We start from the raw sequence: 26757 nt of genomic DNA, 5'->3' as shown, positions 1-26757 counted from the left end.
TTTCCCCAGAGAGGAGTCTAGAAAAGGTTGGAGGTGTAAGTTCAGCTTTTTCTGGGCTGTAAGACAAGCCTGGTGGCCTGCATGACTTATCTATGTAGCTTTGCTTGCTTGAGAACAAAAACCAAATTAAATCTCTGCTCTGGTTTGGAAGTAGCTTATGGACTACTGGGATGACACAAGTTGCCTTGACTTTTAGCTCAAAGATCATTTCATGCAACTTGATTGCAACCTCTTGACCCTCTGAGATAGAAGTTACATCACTGAATGAGGCTGGGTTTGTCTCCTGTGCATGCTCTTGAAGCTCTATATTTATCCTGTTAATTACAGAGACCTTTCAGGTGCCAGGCACGGACTTTGCAGCTCACCCAGAGTTACCCGACCTGCCACACAGGCCTTGAGAGGAGAGCTGGTCTGGCAAGCTCACGCACTGGCATCGATGGGTAGTTGGACATCATGATGGGGACAGGGCTAAAACAAAAGGGAAAGATCATTGTCTTTGCCCTGGGTGGTTTGGGGACCCTATGAGAGGGGCAGGTGGCACCCTAATGTGTGTGGGGGCCAGACCATGGGTCTGTGTGCTTGACCCGGGGAGTCTGAACAAGGCTTCAGCTATCCATCTGGGTAGGCTGAAAAATCAAGCTACCTTAGAGGTCATTTTGTTGAGTCTCTTCAGTCTTATGCAACGTTTTAAACCCAAGAGGAGTGTGGTCGGGCAAAGACAAATGCAAATTTCCACAATGGTTAAAATCAAAGGTCAGTCTCTCAGCTGCACTGTGAAGAGCAGTTCTCTTACAGGAACCTGTCAGACTATTATCATGGTATGGTCAATGATAATCAAAAGACTAAATTCTGGGGGAAACAACTATATTTTTGGTATGAGCAGCAAGTGGTTGGGCAACTACTATTTTTATTAGAACAGAGCAAAATTTGGAATTTCTGTTTCCAACTTTTGGGGAAACTTCTTTTTCCCCAAAAAAAAAAAAAAATTCTTCTTGCTTAGAGTCAGAAGAAAAAGTTAAAATTTCTCATGACATGAAATGCCTTGAAAATACACCCACAGCAAGCTTCAATCTTTTTGCATTGACTTCAATGTTTACAGTTCAGGGCATTTTGTTATTTTGCTAAAGTCAAAATACTACAGCTAAATTGAAGTGCTTCAACCACAGAGAAGCAAAGCACTTCAGGCTGACAAAATGAAATATTCTGATATTTTTCCACTGAGCAATTTAGGTAAAATGCTAGAATCCTAGTGAGTCTCCAGACAACAAAGAGCCAGCAGCGGACTACAGAAGGATGCAAGGAAGGGGAGCACATTGCAGAGCCGTAGAAATAAATGGAGTGGAAGGTTGATGAGAGCTTTTTACTTGCTAGTCTTAAAGGACCTTGTGTGGGAAGGAAAGACACTTTTAAAAAAATGCATTGCTGGGATTCCCTTTCTCTGTCGTTGTCTTCATGCTGCCATGGAATATTTCAGGCTGTTACAAAGAAAGAAATGCAGGAAGGATGAAAACACACTGTTGTCTTCCCATGTCCAGGTCCCAGTGGCTTACTTACAATAGAAACCTAAATGTGTTTCCATGAGCCCTCATCCTCTGAGCTCCTTACTGACTTCTGTAAAGGGGATTAGTCAGCATACATGTTACTGGCTCCATCGTTCACTGGGCCATTAATTCACTACTCACCAGGAAAAGAACTGTTTCCCTCCACTCATTCTACTGAGATCTCAAAAACACAGTGTTTAGTTTTGAATCACTGTCAGACTGGCTCGATCTCCTCCATCCCACCTGCCATGGGACTATCAGAGGACTGACAATGAGCTTCATTCCCTGAAGGATTTGATGTTGCTGCTGTAGGTTCAAGCCAGTGGACCTAGCAAGGGTTGATATTCGTCTCAGCATATGGCTTTAGAGGGCTTAAAATCATCTGTCATCTCAGCTTGTCTTTCTTTCTGAGCAGGATCAAACAGCCAAGTTGCAGGAAAACCTCAGCCAAATTTTTCCTTCCTAAAACCATAGATTCCCACTAAAAGTCACTGTCTCTCATGGCATTTAGGGCTCAGCCAATATTTCTGATCCTCCACTGCCTTTTAATTTGAGCCCCCTGAACAACATTTATTCTTCAAGGCTGGAATGTGATACTATATCACTGTAAAAGATAGAAGCGCAGATTGTTATTTAAACTAAGGGCCTCGCTTTGCCAATGAACATCAAAGTATGTTAAAGTGGATACAAACACAATGCAGATGCCCTGGAAAGGCATTTTATATTGTCAGAGCAAAGGGATGAGGCCTTTGTAGGGTCGGTGAGTCTCACAGATTTATAGTAATTTGATTTTTTTCCTTTAAAGCCCCAAGTCCTGACTTCATATGAACATGAAAGAAACTCAGCTTTCAAAAAAGGTTCATTTCTAGCTTTTGTGCTTGCAGGATATCATTTCCCAAAAGGACCCTAGGAGCCAGGTTGTCTATTACAATATGACTATAATTAGCTCATGTTTAAGGGCAACATTATAGCAAATTTTTTTGGTATTATACCTGAAAAAAGAAGAAACCCACATTGAAAATACTTGAAAATATTTGCTTGTGTAATGACCTTAAACAAAGATTACAGTGAGAGTAATACATTGTTTCTCATGTAAATATATAATTTTGAACTGTATAACTCCTCTAAAATATTGGTGCTGAATGCTAATTACAGTGATTCTTTTTTCAGTAGGCTAACATATATCTCAGATTACATCCCAGGCAAAGAGCTGGAGAGGAAGAGAAGTTCAAACCTACAGACACAGAAACCGTGCTGCTTACTTGCTGTTTACTGTTTTCTCAGAAAAGGGATGGTAAGTAATTTGGAAAGACCAAGAAGATGGTAGGAAAAAAGCCGGAACCCCGGCACTGTCTTTCCCACTGGTAGAAGGAACATAACCTACGGCTGATGATACACTCCGGAGGGCCAGGCTGCAGCCTTTAGTATGTTGTTATTCCTGCTTTGGTGCCCAAAATGCCGGTACAAACTGTGCCTTTGCCAGCTCAAGTGTATTTACACCTTTGTAATGACCAGCGTATCTTTTAAACAGCTCTTTAGGAACAGACAAACGTGGCAGATTTTTCAATAAAAGTTTATGGACCTCTATTACTGCAGACTACAGGAGCCGTAACCTGGCCCTGTGTGCCAGCCGTCGTGCCATGGGATGGTTATGTACGACACTAAAAGGAAGAAGAAAAATAAGAAAAAAAATTTAAAAAGGAGCGAGGGAACTTTCTGATTATGGAATCTCTATTTAGCAGAATCCTTCTAAGATGCTGTGGAGTCTAGATGCTGTAGTGCCTGATTCTCTTCTCTGTTATTCCCATTTATATGATGCAATTTTCTGGCCAGACGAGCCTGACTTGGGCATCCAGCCGGGCTGGGAGTGGACAGTCCGTGCTGGAGTGCTGCTGGACGCCGAGGAGCGTTAGCTCTTACCTTCCCTGCTGTTTCTTGGCATGCAGCCTGTTCCCATGACATTATCGAAGGTGGTCATGGAGGTTTATGGTTTATTTTTATAGCAATATTTTCAAGCACTTATCTTCCAACTTGTAGCTATAGACCTTTATACTCTCAATCTAGCAAGGGCTTGTTTCTCTAAATCCACTTGTTTAAGATTTCCCTCATGTGTGCACACTAAACACATTGTTAACCTTGACGAGCAGTTAAACACTTAACCAGCACTGCAAAATTTCAGCTCATTTTCAAGTGTTGTAAGCCTTCATTTCTCCTGTCTCTTCTGTAAGCCTGGCATGGTAAGGCAATAAAGGAAGGAATAAAATAACTAGAGCCAGCAACTTAACTGGTTTAAATCAGTGCAGCTCCACAAAGCCAATGGGGCTATAGAGATATACACACACTCTTAATCTGGCTTTATGTAAAAAACCCCTCAGTACTCACTGGCTTTCATAGGTCTACCTGTACTTTATCTCTCTCTTTTAGTTTCTACTGGGGGGATTGTTTTGTTTTGAAGATAAGACACTAAGTTTATTTAAAAGAGTATTAAGAGCTTATTAGTCAATATTGATTTTTGGTGTGTTTGAGTTGCCATAAACACCTTGCATAAATGCTATTATATTTTATTAATATAATATAATATAATCGTATCTTAATAAAATCTATTAGAGATCATGCCGGCCAGTGAGTTTTACATCTTCACAATGGACTAAAAATCCAGGCTCTAACTCTGTATCGCACTACTATGATTTATAGTTAGCGTAACTCAAATGATTGGGCTGGAGATGCAGAAGAATAATCTGAAGATGCACTGAGCCAGGCCCCCTTCACTAGATGTGGTACCCAAAATATAACATGCATGTCACATGCTAGTCATAGGCAAATTCTGGAGCCTGAGTTTATGGGTCTGGAAGAGGAAAAGGGAGAATGTTGCTGTTGCAGTTACTGCACAAGTGAAACACCAAACAGAGCATATGAGGATCAAAAATGAGGCAGGAAGAACACAAACTTAAACACTCTGCATACAAAGATTAATTACATAAAATAAAAGCTGGAAGAAATAAAAGAGCCATACAAGGCAGCACAGGAAATTTCTAAAAATGTTGCTGTTGACACTAAAGAAAGACAGAGAATATTCCGCCTGCAGCTGCAATACAGCTGTCACATCCAAACAAATTAAAACCCTCTGAGGACCAAAAAAACACAATAAGCTGTAATATTATTTAAGTGAAGCAGCATCTTTTCTCTGCATCCCAAGTGGAATACTTATTTAGAGAGTGAAAAAGTAGCCTGGGAGGACCCAGTGGCACAAAATACCTTTCTAGGTCTAGGGAAGCTAAGATCTGCTTTTGTGGGTGTGAAAATGCATGTTCTTACTGCCTTGCTGCCACCGTACAAATGAGATTTCTGCCCTGTTTTTGCATCTCCATTTCAAGACTCGTGATGGCAGATTATGAGACTCCTGATTCTGGTGACCCAAGTAATCAGAAGGTGCACATGTACACTCTTCAACTGAGCACTGCAATATTTCCTAGCAGTCTGACTTGCTTGCTGCTGGCATTTCGGGCAGTACTGTACAAAAAGAGCAGCTGGGACTCTGCGCGCTGCTAGAGATTTGCTCATAAGAACCCCCCCAGCCTCCCAATTCCGTCTCAGTTGCACTTGGTTACCGAGAAAGTTTTGCACTTGTGATAAGGTGCTTATGCTGATTTACAAAGCCATTGGAAAGCAGAGCCCAAGTTACCTTTCTGAGTTAGTGACTCTTTACTCCGCTGGTCACAGGCTGAGGTCAACTGATACAGGTCTCTGTGCATCTTCAATACTGAAATGCATCACTTTGGGTGGTCGCTCTTTCAGCCATTGTGCACGTGGCCCCGCTGCCTCCTGACAGTACCGGCGCTGCTACCTTCCCTGCGGTTAAAGTCCAAACGCGAGAGACAGTTGTGCTCATCGGCCATTAGCTGGATGCAAATCATTGGGATTTCTGAAGAATCATTCCTAACATCCCTTTTTCAATCATTTCTCTTTAGTATTTTGAGATACTACAGAGATACTTTGAGATTTTTTGTCTGCGAGATAAAGCTCTACAAATAGTGTTTGGTTTCCCCCCCCCGTCATTCCTTTTTTATTTTCTATTTGCAAATGTAATTGCCCCAGCAGTACAGCAGGATAGCATGCATAATGTAACTGCATGCGCACAGACAAACTTTTTCCTGCTCTAAAGTAAACATTTGTTACGGACCAAAGTGCGGAATAGCTTTACGAAACACTTCTTTGATTAAAAGAATAAAACCAGCTGCTGCTGTAAAGAAACTTAAAATATTTATCAAGTTATATATGGATTGTGCAATCTTATGCTGACTTTTTAACCTTAAATGGCTACTAAATCAATGCAACGGATCAGAATTCACAGAAGTCAGCCTTCTAAAGTCAGTACTATTAATCATTACTTTAAGTTCTGTAAATCTGTTTGATGTCAGGCATAATACAGATAATTATGTGAGCTGGAATTTTAACTGTATTGTTAATCAGTGGATGTTTTTGCTGACTGAATGAGGAACAGGGAAAGAAAGCATATTATAAAAAAAAAAAAAAAAAGAAAAAAAGATTGGAATGTGTCTGCTCCAGAAATAGTAAAGTAGCTTTGTTTCACTGATGTAACAAATTCCATCATATGAAAACTATTATACAAAGGTTACTCATTATTAAAGGTATACCACAAAATGTCATGGTAATAGAGTGTTGTCATGGGATAAATATATCTCACTTTGAAATATCCTCCATAAATGCCTCAGTCACCACAACTTCCATTTAGCTGCAGAGGGCTGGCAGGAATGTTTTGTTTTAAAATTAATCATCCACTGTTCTTCCTTCCTGTCAGTAGGCTTAAGCACTGCAATATGAGGGAGAAAATCTTGGAACTGTTTTTTATATTTATCCAATGTCCAAGACCAGAGGCAGGAAGGGATATTCCCAAAGCTGATTTTGGGAATAACATAACTTTGAGAATTTCAGTGAGAGGTCTCACTTAGCTCCAGTACCCAAAAAGTAAACTGCTCTAACAGAACTGACGACTAGCTGTGTAAAGTGGTTAGTATTTGTCCTCCGAAAAGCTGAGAGAGTATCACAGACGAGATCACCGGAAATATTAAGTCCAAGTATTTTTATTTAGGAAGGATGTTAACACACAACTAATCAGTGAAGAAGTTGTAAGATGATTCAGCTGAGTTTAAAACTGTATATGTGGAGCTGACTAAAGACTCCTAAAGAAAACAGCTGATGTACAACCTTACTCTGAGATCAGCTTGAAAAGGAGGGCAGAGATGGGGAGGGTCAGCAGTCATCTATTCACTATTAGTTACTGTGTGTTCTTCCAACCCCTTGGCTTTCTGTCCTCCCTTTTTCACTGAGCCTGTGTGTTGAGGATTTGCCTGACGCCTGAGCCAGCTCCTTCTCTGACAAGCCCACCAGAGGGTTTGCTGGCTGTTTTTGTAGGACGAGAGGCAGACGCAGACTCTGCCCTGCTTCTGCACCCACAGGGATTCAAACTGCTCTCCAGTACACACCGCCCCTGCCCACACTAACTTCAAGGGGAGTACGTGGCTCTAAATCATCACACAATCCACTCAAAGTCCAAAAAAAAAAAAAACCAAACCCAAAAGTATGTCTGTGAGTATTCACGAACATTAACTTCTCACAAGGCAGCGGGTCATGTGCTCAGCAGCTGAGCGCCGGCGTGGAGCTGCACTGGGAGAGGAGCACGCTGACAAGTGGGACCGAAGTGGTGAGGAAGCAAATTGGGTTTTCCTACGTTGTTCATTTCTGCCCGTCAGTAAAAATTACTCTTTCCTTTTTTAACAGTGTTACTGCCTGGCTGAAAACTTTATGAGAAATCGCTCCCGGATCTTTTATGGGAACTTCAGCAGTCACATTTTGGAAGCTGTTACTTAATATGATGTCACTGGGTCTGCAGGTGAGTAAAATCCCCAAATAACTTTTCTTTTGAAATCTTCTTGTGGCACCTGTTTCCACACGATTCGTAACTTCTCTGCCTTTAGAACTGTGGCCATTTAAATAGCTTCAGTGAACAAAAGCACACACACAAGTCCAGAACGACTCACGGATGCTTTCAATAGTGCAGGTTTAGCCGTGAGTCCATTATGAAATACCTTCCCCACAATCTCATATGAGCGCTTATTTAGAATTTTTGATGTCATTTTATACAGTTGATGCGCTATATGGATACTCACTAGTCACACCACGTACAACTGCAGCAGTTGTATGAGATAGCTGATTTAATACAATCTAACCTTATTTTTATAGGCAAGGAAATAGATCAAGGAAGCAAAGCCATGTGGGGTGAGACTGGCAGAACCAAAATTAGGTTTCCGCCCTTCCGCCATTCTCATCTAACACATACTCCTTCAGACCATGTTGCCTTCCTTCTAAAGCAGAACTTTGATAATTGCTGTGCAAAAGAACCTTCAAGAAAATAACTTGGGGAGACAGTTATCTTCTCACTATATGTGAAAATAGCTGTATAAACTGATTTTCATCTGTTTCAAATAAATTACTAAATTTCTATACCTGACTCAAACTATATCTGCCTCATTGGAGTCCTCATTTCCCTTTCAGGCTAAGAATGCATAATGAGAGCAGATTGAGGCCCAGTGACTTTACCAGACTCTCTGATTGTGAGCTTAAAATAAATCGTATCTGAAAAAAAAAAGCTTTCAGCTATTGTCTCATAATCAAATATTCCAGTCTGGGATTATTTAGGGATCTTTCGAAGCTTTGCTGTTCAGTTTTGATTATTAATGGCATTTAAGAAACTGCAACAGGACTGAGAAATTACCACATATTCTCAAGGCTTCTTAATGCAACCTCTGATAGTAGAGTGTGTTCAGCACTTGATGTTACTGTCAGAAAAATGACTGCAAATAAACTTTAAAACGGGAACTGTGGAAAGAGAAAAATGAGGGCAAACAGAGCTAAATCATGGGTTGAGAGAAGGGAAGAAAACCAGAAGAGAGCTGTGGAGACAGACACTGAGGAAGAAAAGAAGATGAATCATCTACTATGAGATTTAAAGACTATTATGTTAAATAATGAGCATCAAAAGTGGGTGTATGTACTTTCATGCATAACATATATACAGTTAGATGTTTGTCGTTTGCTGATTCTTAGTCTGGAAGATTGTTGTATATGAAAATAACCTATAGCCTCTTGCTACACAAATCTGAAACAGCCTTCTTTACAATATGCATTTGTAGGGGTAAAAAAGCAGCTCAGTATCAAATCAAGGCAAAGCTGAAAAATCCAGATGCAGATTTTAAATCACATTTGGAAAAGGAAACATTTGGATCTGGGCTTTGGCCCATGTACAGTCAAACATCAAAACCAATTTTTATTGCTATAGACTGGAAGTGACTCTTTCCTCTGTAAACTCCCTCATGGTAACTTCTTGTACAGCCAAAGCCTCTCTGTCATTTATTTTGCGGCATGCCCGAGCCAGCACTGCTTCACCCAGCTGAATTCTCCTGAAGTCAGCAGAGTTACTTTACTCAACATTTTAAAAGCAGCTGTTGTCAACAGTGTGTAAATGAAAGGAGAATTCAACCGAGAGTAGCAAGAAATGGTGGACTGCAATTTTAAAATTGACTTTGTGTTCATATCTTTTTACCTGCAGTATGAGAGACAAATCTTTCAGTCCTGGAAACAGCCATGGGACACGTTTTCCTTAACATTTTCAGTTGGGAGCTACAAGTGCCTTTTTAACCTGATTTCCCAAAGTGCAAGGTTCACACAATCTTATTTTCTGCCTGCCATCTGCAAAAAAAAAGGCCTCAACCAAATTTGATAGATGATCAGAAGTCTCAAAACCAATTATGATCACAGGAGGTTTGTGAAACCTAATGGCTTGAGAAAAAGCCCAACTTATTGACTTATGAACAGGAAACAAATATTTGACTTGGCAGCAACCAGCTTGCCAGTCAGTGCATGTGACGGCCAGTCAGTCGGTGTGCACCTAGCCAAAGCACTGCTACCGCTTGGTGACTTGGCATGTCACAGAGGAAGAAAATAATGCCTTATGAAAATAATAAAAGGACCTTTTAAAAGTCTGCAGCTTTGGCTGCCAATTTCTAATAAAGGCTATGCATCAGAATTCAATAGAATTTAACCAATAGAAGATATTTATCCGAATTTGATGATTACTTAAAAATGTAATTGATATCTTACAGTGAAGGACAAAGAGTTATACATTGAAAACCAATATATATCCTTGTAAGCTGTCCAAAGCACAAAATGCCTTTTGTCTCTGTGAAGGTCTATCGAAGGCGATGGTGCTGGTGAACAGGACGGCATCCCTCAGGGACACTCCTGTCCTCTAGTGCAGTTTCTCAACAACTGCTTAAGGACTTTACTTTTGTCTTGCCATTCACCCCATTTTCCTAGCACCACCCACTTCAGTTTTGGGGCCAGACTCTCAAGGGGCTTCAGGCACCTAATTCCCACTGAAATAAAGGGTGGTTAGATGCCTAAACACTAGGTGCATCTGGGGCAAGACTGCTGCCTCTGCCTGAGAGCAGCCCCTTTTCAAGGTCATCGGTGCTACTGGCTGCCCTCTGGGCTCCAGACATACGACCTACACCCTGGAGCCTGCACATCCTGCACAGATGTGTTATAACAGTGAGGGGAAAGGGCCGCACACTCCAGCATCAGCAGCTGAATCCGGGCCCGAGAGCACATCCAGTCCTGGGTGTGCTTTGTCCCTCAGCTGGAACCTGCTCCTGCCTCCCCATACATCCCATGCAGGCTGAGAGTGTGGGATGAAAATGGGGCAAGGAGGGGAATGGCATTGCAGTACTGGTAGGTACAGAATTTGCACTCCAGCCAGCTGTTAACTGAGCGACTGCTGCAGTTTCATCACCCAGGTAACCCCAGTGGCCCTTCCCCGCTGGCCCAAGGGGAGTGTGCTGGCAGGGACGCAAAAGCCCCGTTCCCTCAGCCTTTCCTGAGAGCTGGGCTCCAAGGAGCCCGAGGGAAGGAAAGCCCAGGCAGCTGGGCAGCCCCACTCACGTCCACGCTGGTTTGGCCCTGCACAAGCTCGTCCCAAAACAACTTAGAGAGCAGGGAGGGCTTGTCCCTTGCTGCTTTGCTTGCAGTCAATTTGCAAAATAATTCCTCCAGGATGATCACACAGAGCAAATGAAAAGCTCAGTACTGAATCCTCCACTGATGTGGGTAATCCCTGTTTCAAGGAGTAAAGTCTCTTGTTTAAATGCAGAATAGAAAATTGAGGGTTTCAGAGAAAGTGTAAGCCTTGGATAGCATGCTTTGCACGTATCAGATTTAATAATTATTATTTATTTTTAATTAATGAGCCATGTAAAACCAAAAGAAGACTGACAGCAGAGGGAGTCATGATTTGGGTGGGATGGAAGTTAGCACACCACAAAATAAGAATCTTCAAAATTGGCCATGAAAGAAAGAAGTTTAGTTAAAGTTTGTTGAAGTTTTTAATAGGTTAAAGTCGATGTATGTATGTACTTAGATCAGGGAATAGTCATGAAAAAAAGAAGTAAAGGAGCTGCAGAAAAAGATGTAGCTTGTAAGGAAGTATTAGGAAACGGGAAAAGCAAATTACATTATTCTATGGGGAAAGAGAGACAAATACAACATACAGAAATATAAAGAAACCAATTCTTCCCATAGGGAATATTCCACGTCTTCCACACTATTTCCCTAATTAGAAAATATACCATAATGAATGTCAGTTGCAAAGCAAAAAGACAAAGAAGAGCTTGTAGTAAAATTCAAAGTTCAAAGCTGGTTCCTTGTTGAGAGGGAAAGATATTCTTTTCAGGAGGTGATGAGGGAAAAGGGAGTAAAGTTATGGAAATGTTTGTTACTGGAAAAATGAAGTAGAAGATTATTTGTTTTTATAGAAAGGTGGTATCTTGTCTGTTTTAAAATAAATTCTAAATTTCACATTGAATTCTGTGAGATCAGGTTTTCTTTTCAGGAAAGTCAATATACTGAATTTAGCTCCCTCTCAAATACGATGATATCCAGATTAAACTGTTAAAATCCAGTATTCTAGAGAAAGGAAGCTCTCGGTCAGGGGTTCATTTGCCAGCTCTGGTACAGGGGTTTTTGTGATGTTTGCCAGGTCACTCATTTTCCGTGTCTCAGTTCCCAGTCATCAGCCGACCCTTGGGTGTGAGCCTGGCGAGGTGTGCTGTCTCGGTAGCTTTTATCCCAAGGATTTAACCTAACGTGCAAACGTATCCAGTCCGCAACACAGCCTGGAAGCATCCCAGGAAAAGGGCTTCTATCTCCTGGCTCTTAGCGCTGCCCTACGCTCGTCTGGCTCAGCGCTATGGAGAGTTCCTCCTTAAAGCCGGGACTACATCAGCTACAGCCAGACAGCCACTTGAATTGATGTAATTTATTTTTTTTTCCCCACTCCTCTCTCGAGGTGTAGACACAATCAACTATTTCAGGAAAATGCTCGATTTCTACATCCCACATACGTCGATTTGGTAAATCTGCTTTGCAATCCTCCACTGAGCACAATAAATGAACCCATTCAAAAAAAAAAAAAAAAAGAGAGAGAAAGCCACTATTTTCTCAGGTGGTCGGAGGTGTTTTTAGCAGCTCGGTTCCCCCGGGCCGGTGTGGAGGAGAACCGGGCAAGAGCGCGGCGGGAGCCCCGACGGGACGGTCCGACTCAGCTCCGGGATATCCCAAAATGGCCGGGCCACATCTCGGGCTGGAAACCCCGCGGTCTCCCTCAAAGCCCCCCAGTCTGCTGGGGTGCGAGCAGCCCGGGCCGCGCTGCAGGGTTGCCTCCGCAGGTATCCGCGCATCCCCACGGAGGGCCACGGCCACCGCGCCCCGACTTCTCTCGGCTCCGGCCGCTGCGGGGGACACGGCCGGTTTCCCGGGCTCCTCGTTTTCCTGCCCTGTTTCACATGAGCCTCAATGAAGCACGGTCGTCGGCGAGTGGGATGAAAAGCGCGCTGCTAATACAAACAAACTTTTTTTTATTATTTTAAATGTGTTTTTTTTTTCTTTACCCTCCAGAAAGGGCGAAAAATCATTTAAACGCTCTCTCTGGGGACCCCGAAGTGCCTCTGGGGATTTAGCTGGAGGGACGGGACGGAGACGGGCACGGTCTCTCCCCGGCGGCCCACGGAGACGGGCTCGCCGCGGGGCGGGGAGTCACCTGCTATATGGTCGCCTTGCGGGCCCCACTGCTTCTGCTGGTGGGGCACACGCGTGGGTGCTGCAGCGTAGGTGTAACAGCCTCGGAGAAAAGCTTGCCCTGTCTCATCCCCGTGGGTGCCGTCGGGGAAGAGGCGGCTCTCGGTGACGCCCCGGGGCTATCAGGCACTCGCCGGCCTGTGCAGAAAATCCACCCCTCGGTCAAAGGATGCGGTCCCCGGGGGGAGGGGTGGGGACCGCGGGTCCGGGCTCCCGTCGGGGATAGTGGTCCCCCGGCCCCAAAGCCGAAGTCTTGCGGGAGAGGGTGAAATGTGAACCGGCAAACCCCGAAATGAGGCCGGGCAGCCACAGCTGAAAAGTATCCAAGTCGGTCCCAAGCAAAACAAGAGATGAAACATTTCAGGTTATTACGTTCTCCCTTTGAAGCGAACTATTTCCCGCAGATAACAATGCGTAGGTATATTTAGACAGCTCGGCCCGTCCAAGGAGAATGTGTCTTGCGCTATTTGAGAAAAACTCTAAGAGTAAGTGCAAATATTTGATGCTGAAGAGCTCTTAAGGCTTGAAGAGTACCATTTACTTATTTCTACACATCAGTGTGGGCTTAGGATGTTAAATAGATTAAAAGGCTAAGAGAGGTCACTGAAGTAGACTCTCTCTCATCCTGACTTTTTTTTCCTGCAAAGTTTTTGCACTTTCTTTAGAGTGTCCTTGGCAAACTCCTCTTAAGAGCCACCTCGGATACTGTATAAGTTTGTGGCTCTCTGAACCCCAGCCCCCGCCTTTCCCCTCGCCGCCTCCCCCCGCGCCCCCCCCAAGAAACTCCAGCCCAGGCATTCAGCAAATGTTTGCCTGCGGGGTCAAGATATTAATAAGCACTTCTCGGCCTCCTTTTATACTCGGGGCGTCCGGGAGAGCGGGGCAGCACGGCGCTGCCGGCCGGGCAGGGGCCCGCCGGGCGGGCAGGTGAGCGCGGCCGTACCTGGCGGGGCGGGGGGGCCCGGACCGGCGCTCACCTCCCGCCGGCCGCGGGCTGCCCCGGCGGTGACACGGGCAGCCGGGGGTGGGGGAGGACCGGGGCGACCGCGAGAGGAGCCGCTCCGCCGAGGACGGCCACGTCGTTTCAATTTAATCTCATTTAAAAAGACATAACTAATAAATTTGTATGGACGGGGCTGCCGAAGACGTAAAGCAGAGTCGATAGTGGTTCAATCCCATTGAACCCTATTGAAAACCATGACAACAAGGAACAAGCTCCGATTTATCCCGGAGAGTTAAAGCACATTGTGGGAAGGCGTCAATCACCTATTATTCCAGATCTGAACAAATGCAAAATCTTGACTGGAACAAATGCTTCCAACAGGTCCGGGACATAGGGCTACATTTCCCTTTTGTTCACGGCCTAGCAGTTGGCATGTATTTGTGCTCCCCTCGCTCCGACCACCCAGGACGGCTGGGAGGCTGTGCTTGGAGCGGGGAAGATAACTACTGTCACCAGGCACGCTTGATAGGTGGCTGCAGTAATCACGGCCTGGGAATCGTTTATATGGAGCCTGTCCAGTCCCGAAGAAATATGCGGGAAGTTGGCCAAATGGAGCCTTGTGCCCCGTTCATCTCGCCCACAAATCTCGCCGATATAAATCTCGCCTCTCCCTTGTTGTTATTGCTCTATTGACATTTTCCCCGTGAAGTGTAACTGCTTCCAGAACCGACACCCAGAGCAGGGCGGGGAGGGGCGGCGGCGGCGGCCGGAGGCAGGGGGGAGCGGGGCTGGGGGGGGCGAAAGCAGGGACGGATAAATATAATCTATACACAATAGCTTATAGATGTCTCTTTGGACAGGGAAATTTGAAACAACGAAGCAGCCGGCTAGAAGAGTATCTCCGTGTGTATCTGTGTTTCTGTTTTCAGGCGCTCAGCGCATCATTACGCCGCTTCACGCCGTTTGCCCGACGGGGCTGGGCTGTACGCGCTTTGGCCGGCATTCAAGGGAAAGCGGATCTGCTGGGGAGAGGTTAGGTGTCTCCTTCCCTCCAGGCTTTCCTCCATCCAGCCGGACTCACCTCCCACTGGTTTTCTAGACAGGCGCCGGGTCCCTCCCGCGAAACCGGCGGGAAGTGATGCGAACGGGCGCTGCGGCGTGCGGGTGGGGACCGTGTCCCGCCCCCGCCCTCTGCGGCCCCCATGGCCTGACCCACGCTGCGCGACCCGCGTGAATTAAGCTAATCGCGCCCATCCGTCATTTCTGCTCCTGCCCTGCGGCTAAGAACCGAGCCCTGCCACTGCGGTTTTTGCATTCGAACGGTTCATCAGGCTTCTTGTTTCTATATATTTTTTTTATAAGCACTCGGCGGCCATCGAGGCTGGGCAAAGACTGACCGCAGCTTTGCGGAGGCGGGGGGGGGGGGGGGGGAACGGGGCCACCCGGTGAAAGGCTGCGACGAGGCGCTTGTCCTGCGGAGGGGACCGCAGAGCTGCGGCCGGGCGTCCCCGGGCCGTGCCCAGCCGATATCCGCACCCCTCCTCCCGGGGGGATCCCGGGGTTCGGGGTTTGTTGGCTGCTGCTTTCGCAGATGAAGCGGCGCTCGGCGGGGACGGGAGACGCGCAGATAAATAAACGCGCCGTGTTTGATCTTTTCGCCCTCCCAGCTGCAATCGTTTCAGGCACTCACACATATTACCCGAGGGGATATTCTTTGTGTTATGACAAGGCAAAATGATGCTAAAAAAAAAATGACCCCTGCTCCCGACTCTTGCTTATGGACCGAGTGTGTCCGGCTCCCCGCGTTTCCCCAGCCAAGCTCACGCCATCACCCTTCCCGAGAGAAAGCACCCTTCCATCCACCGTGCTCAGGACAGGCAAAAATCCCCAACCCCGGAGATCCCATCCCCTCAACGCATACACCCGCCAGTCTTCCCCGCCGAGAGCTCAGCCGAGGTGTGAAAAATCCCCCGTTGAGGGTAGGAAACCTGCCAATGACAAGCGGGAGAATTGGAGGTAGCACGGCAAACACCCCTGGGAAATAAAACAAATAACGGCTTAAATTCCTTCCAGGTTTAAAGAGAGAGGGGAGAGAGGAGAAATAAAGAAGGAGAAGCGGGGAGGGGGCTCTCGGCAGGCTCTGCGGATGTCCTGGGAGGATTCACTTTGTCTGCGGATAGAAGGGACGCTGGTGGCTTTGGTGGCGGATGGAGGGGGGTGGTTGTTGGTCATCCACATGCCACCCAAGATGTTATTCACTGCTAACAATTACCATTATCTGTCCCCACTTTTGGCTAATCAGACAGAATATGTAATGATGAAGCCTGTTTCCTGCTGTCTTTGGGAGGTAACGGGTTATTCTCTCATGGGGGTGGCGGGAGGGGGGGTTACACCTACTCCCATTAGGGCTTTAGCACTTGACTAATTCAGGTACTTAGCATCCTATAGACAGGGACGGTTTGAAAGCAGGCAGTGTTTGCAGTGGGGAGGACTGTTTATATAAACAGGACACCTCTGTAAACGACACTAATATTTGGGGTTAGGTGGCGATGGAAGGGAAGGTCCTCTTGAGCCAGGAGATTCCCCAGTAACTGGGCGCAGTTCTTTCCTCGCAGCTTTTAAGGGAGGGGGTTCAGGGCATTGGGACGATATTTTTTTGGGGGGGTGTGTGTGCACAACCTACCATGGCCACATCTGGCAGGATCAGTTTTACAGTGAGGAGCATTTTGGATTTACCAGAGCAGGATGCTAATAGCATAAAGCAAGCCTCTGACCATCACCACTCAGCGGAGAACTACACCGGCTCGCCGTACCGAGGGTGGATAGAAACAGACAGAAATCACTATCCCTGTGAGTATGAAACGGACAAGAACTCGCCATCTCCGCAGAGCTATCTTTTATTTTTTTCCCCCTGTCCTTTGGGGAAGATGCGAAGAAGCGAATCGCCAACGTGTGTAGCCTACAGGATCGGGGGGATCCAGGCTGGGAAATTTATAGAATATTACTGAATTGCAACAATGAAACAGCAGGAACATCCCGGCCACGAGCTTAAGAGAGAAAAGATTTTTTTTCCCCCGTAGGTCTGTGCATGCTCCCAGCTATGGCAGAAAGCAAAACCTCAGGCTGTGTCCGCCCGTCTCTCTGCGCTTACCGTTTAAGCTCGCTTCCCGGATTATTATTTTTTTTTTCCCGCCCCGTTTCACTGTTGCAAGAAATACTGCCTTTTTGTGCTGGAGGGGTTCCAGGTCACCCCACGCACCGTAGAGGAAAGCTAAGCACACACCCAGTGCCTCGCCTCCCCGCGCTGCCGCGGAGCGCGCCCTGGGCGCCACCGCCTAGATCCACGCACTCGCCATCGCGGAGAGCAGGCTCCGGCTCACAAACCCAGCTATGTAACACATTGGTGGTACCTCACAGACATAATTGTGCCGCCTTTAATACGGCGTTTATACGGCGTTTAATGTATACCTGGGTGTGCATGGGGGGAGACCAACCTTTGGATGGATGCGGGAACCCCACCGGGATGAGTTAAATATTAAGGTAATCGAGCGGCTGGAGAAAAGCCGTGATGAAGGGACCGGGCAGCCCGATATTGCGCTTTAGCACCGAGCGAGCACAAACGCTACCAGCCCGCAAGCCCCCGGGCTGTGCGCGGCGAAGGGGCCGTGCCCCTGCGGGGACTGAGGCCGAGGTAGAACCGCTCGCCGGCGGAGGGAAAGCCCGCTCCGTCCCGTGGGTTAGGTTTAATGTATTCGGGGGGTTAGCCCGCATCTTGTTGACTGTTGGGATTAATCCGGCCCGGTAAACAGCGGGGGCTCTCCCTGTTGGAGGCGTTTCGGCTCTCGACGGCCCGCCGCCTCCTCGGTGCTTGCCCCGCTTCCCGTCCCCGGCCGCCCCCTCTCTCTAACCCCCTCGCTGTCCCCAGCTTCCGACGAGAGCGGCCCGGAGCTGAGCTTGCCCGACTCCACTCAAAGGTCGCTCCCCGCCCGCGGCTCGGAGGCCGAGGAGAAGAAGAAGAAACGGCGGGTGCTCTTCTCCAAGGCGCAGACGCTGGAGCTGGAGCGGCGGTTCCGGCAGCAGCGGTACCTCTCGGCACCGGAGCGGGAGCAGCTGGCCCGGCTGCTCAGCCTCACCCCCACCCAGGTGAAGATCTGGTTCCAGAACCACCGCTACAAGATGAAGCGGGCGCGGAGCGAGGGCCCCGGCAGCCCCCCGCCGCGCCCGCCCGCCCTGCTGCGCCGGGTGGTGGTGCCGGTGCTGGTGCGGGACGGGGAGCCCTGCCGCGGCTGCCCCGCCAGCCCCCCGCCGCCCGCTGCCCGCCCCAAGCTGGGCTGCGCCCTGGCGGGCTGCAGCGCCCAGGCTGCCCTCGCCCTGCAGGGCTACCGAGCCTGCCCGCCCGCCGCCGCTCTCGGCGTCTTCCCCGCTTACCAGCACTTAGCGCACCCCGCCGTCGTCTCCTGGGGATGGTGACAGCGGCGCTTCGCCCTCCAGGGCCGGACTCATCCCACGGGCGCAGGGAGGCCCGCCCCAGCCCCGGGCTCCTAGCGCGGGGAAGGCGCCGGGGCGCGCCGGGGCACCGCGGCTGCCGGGCTCGGCCGGGCCGGGTGGCGGAGCGCGGCTCCGGGGCGGCGGCAGGCAGGCGGGCAGCGCGGCCGGCCGGGACGAAGCTCGCCTGGGCCGCCCTCCCCTCCGCCGGTCTCACCCGAGGGCGCGGATGCCGGGTGCGGCTCTAATTTTGTAAAACCTCCGCTCCTCCTGCTCCTTTTCGAGAGATTCCTGTTTAAAAAAAAAATAATCCTAGCGACCTAGTTTATTTTAAAATAGTTTATTCGTCCAGTGACTAATAAAATAATTTTTTGCAAATACATTTTTCCCGGCGGAGAAGTGTATTTTTGACTATTGGGATTTTTTCGTAGGATTACCTTCTGTGCCATAAAAGTTTAAATACTTGTCTTGATAGCGCCAGCGGAATTTCACTTTCAAGTTCGTTTATTTTTCCCCACGTGCGCCCGTAAACGGCGAATAAAGTTTTCTGCAAGCATCTCGCTGTACACCTGGTGATATTTCTTAGGGGAAGCGTGAGCCCGGAGCTCCCCGTCTCTGGAGGCTCCCCGACTTTTCGTTTAGGGCGGCGATGCCCGACACCGGCCGGGGCCCCGGAGCGGGGTTTCCTCCGCCCAGCCCGGCCCGCGGTTCGTTGCTGACTTTTTTACAGCAGCTAAAGCAAGATCCAGAATTTTCCCAATCTTCCCGTTAGTCTGTATCTGTTCCAAAGATCGACTGGGGAAGAATAGCCAAGGGAAAATAGAGACGCCTTGATGAACTATTGATTTTATTATTTTTTGGGGAAAAAAATCATATAATTGTCCTGACAACCGCCAATGGGGAAAAATCCTTAAAAAAAACACAACCAAACCCAGGTCTCTGAAATATAAACTAGACCGGCTGCCTCCATCCCTCCGACGGGAGCCGCAGAGGGAATATTTGGGGGCGAAAACCCCACGGGGACTGATGCAGGCAACCTGCCGGCCGAGGAAAGGCTGTCGAGGGAAAGGGACCCACAGAAGCTGTTTGGGTTTTGGTTTGTTTGGGGATTTGGTGGGGGGTTTTTTTTCGGTTTTTGTTGTTGTTGTTGGGGGGAGAGGTGGGTTGGTTTGTTTGTTTGTTTTTTCCCTGGAAGGGGGTTACTTCGGACCAGAGGAGCCCCTAGGATGTGTCGTGCTGCCCTCACAACCCGGGGAACCCCCGGGGAGCGGAGCTGCGAGGCGTCACCTCCCCAGCCGCGACGGCGGCGGCAGCATCGCCCCTCTCCCCTCCCAGCCTTGCCTTCCCCAGGGCTGCGTCCCCTCCACTGGGGTGGTTCGGTGTCGCCTCTGGCCTCCGTGCGGGAGGCTCAGACCCAGCTGCAAGGTAGGGCAGGTCGGGGAGGATGGAGCGACGCCGGTCCTCCCAGCTGCATCCCCTTCCCCGCTTGGGCAGGGGGCCATGTGCCAAGAGGGAGATGCAGAGCGGACCAGGCTTCTGGGATGGGCAGGAAAGACCCGGGGAAATACAGCCTCTTTGTCACCTGGGGTTTTTTTGTTGTTGTTGTCTTCCCCCCCCCCTTTTATTTTTCCTCCTGCCATCCGAAATCTTTTTTTTCTTTTTTTCCTCTTTTTTTTTTTTTTTTTTCGTCTCAGCTGCTGGCCACCTTGTCTCCCATATGGATGGGGTTATCTTAGAAGAATCTCTCAGAGAATCGCTCCTTAAACCTCCTTTTGTCTTGGGGGTTGAAAAGAGTATTGTTGTGCATGAAAAGGACCTAGACAAAATCCGCACTGTTTCAATTCAGGACTGTTTAATCAGTCCCTAGTGACAATTTTATGGGTTTTAGGCGGTACAATAGTATCTTTTAAAACCTTGTGGCCTTCATGAAAACAAAGGGCTTGAATTTTATGGGCTTACAACTCCAATTAGAACAGTGCCAATGTGTATGGGAGATTATCAAATTTGTATCATAAAACCCCTTTATAATAAATGATTGCTGGAAGCTGTGGAGGGGCAGGGGGAGAAGGGACCCGGACTTCAAGCAATGGACTTTGTCGCATGTAGTTTTAAAAGTGCACGCACTGCTCTCCATTTTAACTCTTTGAGACCCAGCTATGCAGCAGGATCAGCCGTGGAAATAGTGTGATATTGTCATTAGAAACGGAAACAAAGACAACAGGAGAAGACCCTTCCTCCTCAGCCCAAATCTACCCTCCGTCAGCTTGCCAAGGGTTTAGCAGCATCCCACCCGGAAGGCACCCTCCTTGGCTCCTTGGTTATTTGGGCTGCTCTCCTGTCCTGGAGCCCACACATGGCCATAGGAAGGATCTGTAAAATAGGTCTTCATTATATTACTGCTTTTATCAGTTATTGTTCATATGGGCTATGACAGAGGGTGCTAGGGTGTCCTTTCCCAGCCCCAGGCTGCAGTGATTTCCTCTTGTCACCGGCTGCAATGTCCCCTGATGCGGGGTTCTTGACGCAAAATGTGTGGTTTGTGAGCATTGCTTTTTACAAAGCCCAGGAAATGGGGAAAGGTGCAACTCCTGGGCACTGGCAAAGGCTAAAGTTGTGTCCTTGCAGGTTGAGGGGACATCACTGCAACAGTGGACAGGGAGGATGATAGAGTCAGGTTCAAGTACTGAGAAAAGCAGCTCCCCCCCCCTTAATTTGATACATCCAAGTAGGAAAAATAATGTGTTAAATAATGAGTCAATTCAGTAGACTATGGAGATTTACAGTAAAAAGGTAAAAGTCTTGTGAAGAAGATAGGGTGGGACTGAAAATATTATTTTTCCTGATAGAAATTAATTAGTCCATCTAAATTCTAAGTGTGTTTAGCAAGGAACATTTTTTTTGTTAACCTTACTAGTGGTTAAGCCGTGTCTAGGAGACACATCTTAACAAATGTCATTGATAATGGCTTTGAGGCAAAAGAAACTTACTGCCTTTCAGTGTATTTTCTGTTACTTTGACTTGTTTTTTAATAAGGCATGAAATCACCTCAGTTGTTGGTTTGGTTTGTTTTTTTTTTTCTCCTCCTCGAAGGGGTGACTGCACACACAATCTCTGCCTTTTCTCCCTTCCTTTTGCCCCACCAGGTCTCACTGTTACTTTTACCCTGCAAACAGGCCTGTGATTTCACTGAAACTAATGAATAAACATGCCATGATCAAGACCTAAATGCCATCTTCAGCTAATGAAAAGCATTGCTAACATCTTCAAACATCTTCCCGGGTGCTTTATTCTTAGTCAGTAAATAAACTATTGACTTTGCAAAGGCCCAGCCCTGTTTCAGTGTGAGACCCTGGGCACATGTTAGTTAACTCAGAACTAAGGCATTAAAACAAATCACTACACTGCCTCAAAAAAATGGGCAGTAGTTCTGAAAGAGGATATGATCAAGCTTCTTTGCAATAATTTGTGCACAAGTTGACTATGACCCTGCCAATGCATGTCCATCGTTAGTCTTTGGATGTACACACTAGACATTTTAAAAATTGCAACAGATGAAAAACATCACCTCCCAAGCAGAACTCTGCCATGCACCAAAATAAATTCTCTTATCACTGACTTAGGAAAGGCTCCTGACAGCCTTGCAATATGTATGTCTGAGTTAATAACTCATCTGGATTGTGCTGTTAACTAAGCACAAGTCAGATCTGTGGAAACTCTACGGACTTTTCACCCCCTCCTACCTCCTAGCACTGGGTAGGAGTAAGCCTTCCCCCCCCCCGGTTAGAGCTCAGCTGATGCTGGAGGGGGGCAGTGAGCTCACTTTGCTTTCAGAAACCGGTGGTGCCCAGCACTATCTGTGGAGGAGCACAGGCCTGACTGTCCCTGTGCTCAGTGCTCTTCACAAGCCACAGTCCATTGATGAAGGTAGTGTCTTACAGGACTCAAATGCCTGATAACTGCTGCTTCTTGAGAAGATGGGAACAGCTAGGATACAAGGATTAGCAGTTTCTGAGCCTCACTAATGGCATTCAGCCCTTTTATCAAAAGCCTAGATAGCGCATTTTCCTTCTCCTCAGCTGGTGCTTCCAGCCCTTGAGCACTGGTCCAGTTCCATTCGTACTGGCCATCAGGTACTGCACTCTTTGCCGAAGTTCTGCCATGGCCAAAGAATTGCAAAGCAAAGATTCCACTCCATCTACTTGACATTAAAAAATCAGATGAAGAGTCAAGTGCTGCCAGCATCAGCAATGACAGAAGGACCCCAGGCACCTCATGTAACTTCCAGGAGGCTTCTAACTCATCTTAGTTAAAAGGGAATTTCCTGTAGGAAAGAAGGCAGTGGATGCAGAGTTGTCCATGTCAGAGAAGTTGCTTTATGCTCCTCAAGCATAAAGCTCTGCTCAAGTATCACGCAGTAGAGTAGCTCAGATCAGCAGTAATTAACATTAATGTGATAAAAAAATCGGTTACACATCTACAAGATTTAACAGGCATAAGAGATCTCTGCCTGCCACTAAGCACAGATTACCAAGTTATGAGATCAGGATTACTTTTCATCATATTCAGGCTTACAATTGCATTCTAAACAGTGAAGGCAATCAGCTCTCTAGACTGAGGATGTTGGCAGTTGTGCCGGTTTTCATCATTTCTCCAGTCCTCCTCTATTTAAAAGAGGTTGTGAAGTGTGTTGGAAATGTACCTTCCAAAGATAGGTCTCCCAAGCGAAAGCTGGGACACCTCTCTCCAGAGCAGAGCTATACCTTTCTTTATATTCAGGACCAATACAGAGAATGAGTCCATTTCAGACATCCACAGGTCTCAGACTGCCTTCCCGAACAAAAGGAGATCAAATCATTTAGAGACGATGTCATGTTAGTTACTTCTTCATAAGCCTTTTCTCCATCTAATGATTAAACTTGGGAGTTAGATGTCCTCTTCAGAATCTGACAGAATTTGTCTCTGTATGAGGAATACTTTAAAAGAGAAAAGGAACAAAGAGAAACAGGAAAAAGTTGTAGACAAGCCAGTAGCAACAATGAAAAGAGCAAATCTCCTCACCAGTTCTGGAGCACGGAGGGTGCATTTCCACAGGACTCTCCATGCTGCTTTTGAGCAGGCAGCCAAATTCCTCAGGGGCATCTGGCATGCTGGGCAGTCCTGCTCACTTGTTCATAGTGTCCCCAAGGACAAAAATGATTTCTTGGCATTCCCAACAGCCATACTATTTTGCTTTGCAATATTCATTGGCAGGAAGCATCAGACTGTATGCTAGGAATGCGGTTTTGCTCTTACCTCCTTATTTTCCTGTGGTGGGTGAATGGGAGATTTGGTACTAAATTAATAACTTTATGATATTCAACACTAATCATTATTTTACTAAATCATAAATATGGACACTTAAAAATAAACAGAAAATATCAATCTGGAGAGAAAAAAAATCCCCTTTTTTATAAAATCAATTGATTTATGTAATTACATATGAATTATATAGCAGAATTTCAGTATATTAGTGCTATGTTGGGGTGTTTGCATGTCTTACCCCATATATATTAAATGTATTTAAGTAAATCATGTCTTTCTTCAGCTGTGATAAAAGGTCAGCTGAGAAGAAAACATACTATTGATACTTCTCCATATCTGAATGCTGTGGGAAATGACCGAAGATCGCTGTCCTCTGTTGTATTTGTGCCCAGACATGTGACTATTTGTGTTAACTGCTGTTTTCATAAAACGTGTATAAAGCCTTTTACTTCTCTTTTCTATTACTGTTGTCTTTCTACAGCCATTCTTCAAGGTTTGTATCCTGTCTTGGATATCTTCTACACCTATCCCATATGCTCATGACTTTCCAACATTGCTGGACAAAGTAAATTTCCCTGAAAAGGCTGCAGTCCAGTATGGAAAGGTGCCCAGCAGCTAGTGCAGTGCTTTTCTGGAAGCCGTTGATTTGCATCTTTCTGTTTGTGTGCATTCACGTAGAGCTCCTAATTGGACACATCTGCTCTCTGCAAAATACAGTATCATCCGTGATGATTGCTTTGCCATCACACTTCAGAAAATGCATCTGCTGCTGCTAGCCGGGCACCGGTTGGGGCCTCCTCCTGATCTCTTCCATTTCCCAGTTGCTTTCAGAGAGTACCATGTTATCAAACGTCCTTCTGTGCTGTTTGCACATACAGTTAAAAGATAGACACGACTGCTTTTACTCAGCTCTTCCCTTTACTTGCCCTGCACTGGCCACAGGATGCTGCACCAGTGTTACTGTGTGTGTCTTCAGTGGTGAAATTCTGCCTTCCTCACCACAAGTATTTCCTCTGTGTCTGGTTTACCGGCCTTCTGCTGAGGGATGCGATTGTGTTAATATTCTTTCCTTCCTCATCTTTTCTTTTTAAACCAGTAATTTAGCACTTAATTTTCTTCACTCGTGTCTAATATAACAATCTTGAGGAACTAATTTTACCACTGAGTAACCTTCAGACCCAGTTATCCAACCAGTTTTCACAGTACCAATGTGTATGTTTGTGATTACTTTAATGTTTGTCTATTCAAATTTGGCTACTGAAAACTAACTTTATCTATGCTTCAAAGTAACCTAGAGTTTATTATTGGTTTTGGCTTCGAGTACTTTAGTTTTAAATGTTCCTTTGGCAACAGAGAGTTGAATTTTGGGCGCACGGAAATTTCAAGCCGCTACAGGAATACTGTTCTGGTGTCTGCATTTTAAGAAAGGTGTTGAAGTACTCAAGAGCCATCATGCAAGAGCCATGGGAAAGATGAAGGCTTGGCAATCATCCTGTGGAATGAAGGTTGGGGTAGGTGTCCTGTCTATTCTAGCTTACCAAAGAGACTGAAGAAGCAACCGAAGTTAAAGCACTCACACAGTAAACATAAATTTGGTCATAAAAGGCTCTTCAGTTTAACTGGCAAAGTTTAATAATGTCCAATAGTTAGATAAAACCCAGTTCGAAATCTGGTCTGACTCCTAATCAGTGAGAATAATCAGCCGTTTTTACCATAGCTTGGTGGCTAATTCCTTGACTCTGAAAAATTTTCATGGGATATTTGAACACAAATATTCTAGTTTAATCATAGATGTTGGCCTTGTGATAATTAATTCCAGGGATCCCCATGGCTCCTATTGTATTAGAAATGACAGTGCTTGCTCAGAACAAGCCCTTTTGACCTTAAAATATGGACATCTAAATTTGCTACGCTGATGGACTTCAGGTGCCAGGATAGCCTCTGTCATCAACCCAGGTAAATTATCACCACCCTTGGGTTCCTTTGATTTCAGCTGATCATGAAAGAACCCAGTCAATCAGTATTACAAAGGTGATTTTGAACTGCACCAGGTAGAGCTGGAAAGCTCTTCAATGCTACGATTGCGTATGCCAACTCGCAGGTAAATGGCTTGTCTAAAAGAGTTGCTGAATTTGGGGTAAATGCAGCTGTGAGGGTAGCGGTGGGGCTGAACAGCAGCACGGGCTCTTCTTTGTTGCATGATGCGGCCCCGCAGCCCGCACTGCTAATGGCAGGCACCGGCTCTCCTGGGCTGCTCAGTAAATCTGTGCCCAGCCACACATAACGCTCTCTGTGTCTGTATTTCTAGCAGGACCCACCTACCATTTTGCAGACATCCTCGGTCAGCCAAGCTGCCAAGTGGCCAGATCTCTACCTCTCTCCCCAGCACCTTTTCCCCTCTGCTATGGCAGCATGAAGATCACCCAGGCTGTCTTAGGTTTCCTTTTGGTCACTGTCCTTTCTCTCTCTGGCACTGACTTCACAGAAAATGAGGGCTGCTAAGGACATCGTCAGACTGGGTTCCCAAGGGCACCTTGTAACAGCTGGGAAAAAAGAGCTGAAAAATCAGGAGGCTGAGGAAATGTATGTGTGACTCTGTTGCTTTTTCTTTCCTCTTCTCTTGCTGTCTCTCCCCACCATCAAGCTATGCCTACTATAGAATCAGGCCAGTAGCTGCTCCTAACAGCCTCACTTTGCATTTTTTGCTATTGTCACTGTACCAGCCAATCATGTAAAAAATGGTATATTGACTTGGCAGGTGCTTCTGTTTTGAACATGATTAAATAACTTTTTATTGTCATCTTCAAAGCATTTTTATGGTCATTTACTGAGTGAAAGGGGCTCTGATTTTGTGAGCATCTGCCAGAATATGTTTGATCCTGTCATCATTTCTTCAGAAAATCACGCGCCTGTAGCTAGAGTGCAAGATACGGTAAGTGCATGAATTGTCCATTGCACTCTGCACTTACAACACTGCCTTCATTGTCAATGATAACAACAGCAGGGGAGAGATCTTGGGAGTTAAGCTACCTGCTGTTTTCTCCTTGATGTTTGAGCTCTTGGATGCTGTATGAATCTCAGAGATGCAAAGAGCAGCCTCTTTGTTGATGCCCTATTTTATTGGTTATTTAAACACGGTATGCTGTTTGTAATTAGAGCTGACTAGAAAGGAAGATTTCCATTTCACAGGAGATGCTGGGTGTTTTGTCATGTATCGGCATGACAGCATTACAGCACTGACGGACACCTGGGCCGTGCTTTGCTGCTGCTCACGAAGCT

General features: G+C 46.6%; 1 protein-coding gene and 1 long non-coding RNA gene across 3 annotated transcripts; both read left to right on the top strand.

Moving 5' to 3' along the window:
• Nucleotides 1–7048: 7048 nt before the first annotated feature.
• Nucleotides 7049–10068, top strand: LOC129207633 (uncharacterized). The gene is made up of 3 exons (XR_008577493.1): nucleotides 7049–7263; nucleotides 7341–7452; nucleotides 9169–10068. It is a non-coding gene; the product is annotated as an uncharacterized LOC129207633 (long non-coding RNA).
• Nucleotides 10069–16156: 6088 nt separating this feature from the next.
• NKX2-8 (NK2 homeobox 8) lies at nucleotides 16157–19260 on the top strand. Of its 2 annotated transcripts, none has more exons than XM_054828850.1 (2): nucleotides 16157–16542; nucleotides 17618–19260. In XM_054828850.1, exons 1-2 carry the CDS (start codon nucleotides 16377–16379, stop codon nucleotides 18160–18162), a joined length of 711 nt encoding a protein of 236 aa, XP_054684825.1. In that variant the 5' UTR covers nucleotides 16157–16376; the 3' UTR covers nucleotides 18163–19260. The 2 variants fall into 2 exon arrangements, 1 of the variants encoding a protein (XP_054684825.1); XR_008577491.1 differs by lacking the exon at nucleotides 16157–16542 and adding an exon at nucleotides 16844–17232 and having other exon boundaries at nucleotides 17618–17754.
• Nucleotides 19261–26757: the final 7497 nt, after the last annotated feature.

This window comes from Grus americana, chromosome 5 (genome assembly GCF_028858705.1).
Source record: "Grus americana isolate bGruAme1 chromosome 5, bGruAme1.mat, whole genome shotgun sequence".
Taxonomy (NCBI): domain Eukaryota; kingdom Metazoa; phylum Chordata; class Aves; order Gruiformes; family Gruidae; genus Grus; species Grus americana.
The sequence above is the reverse complement of the archived record's forward strand: the minus strand, read 5'-3'. Positions and strand labels throughout refer to the sequence as shown.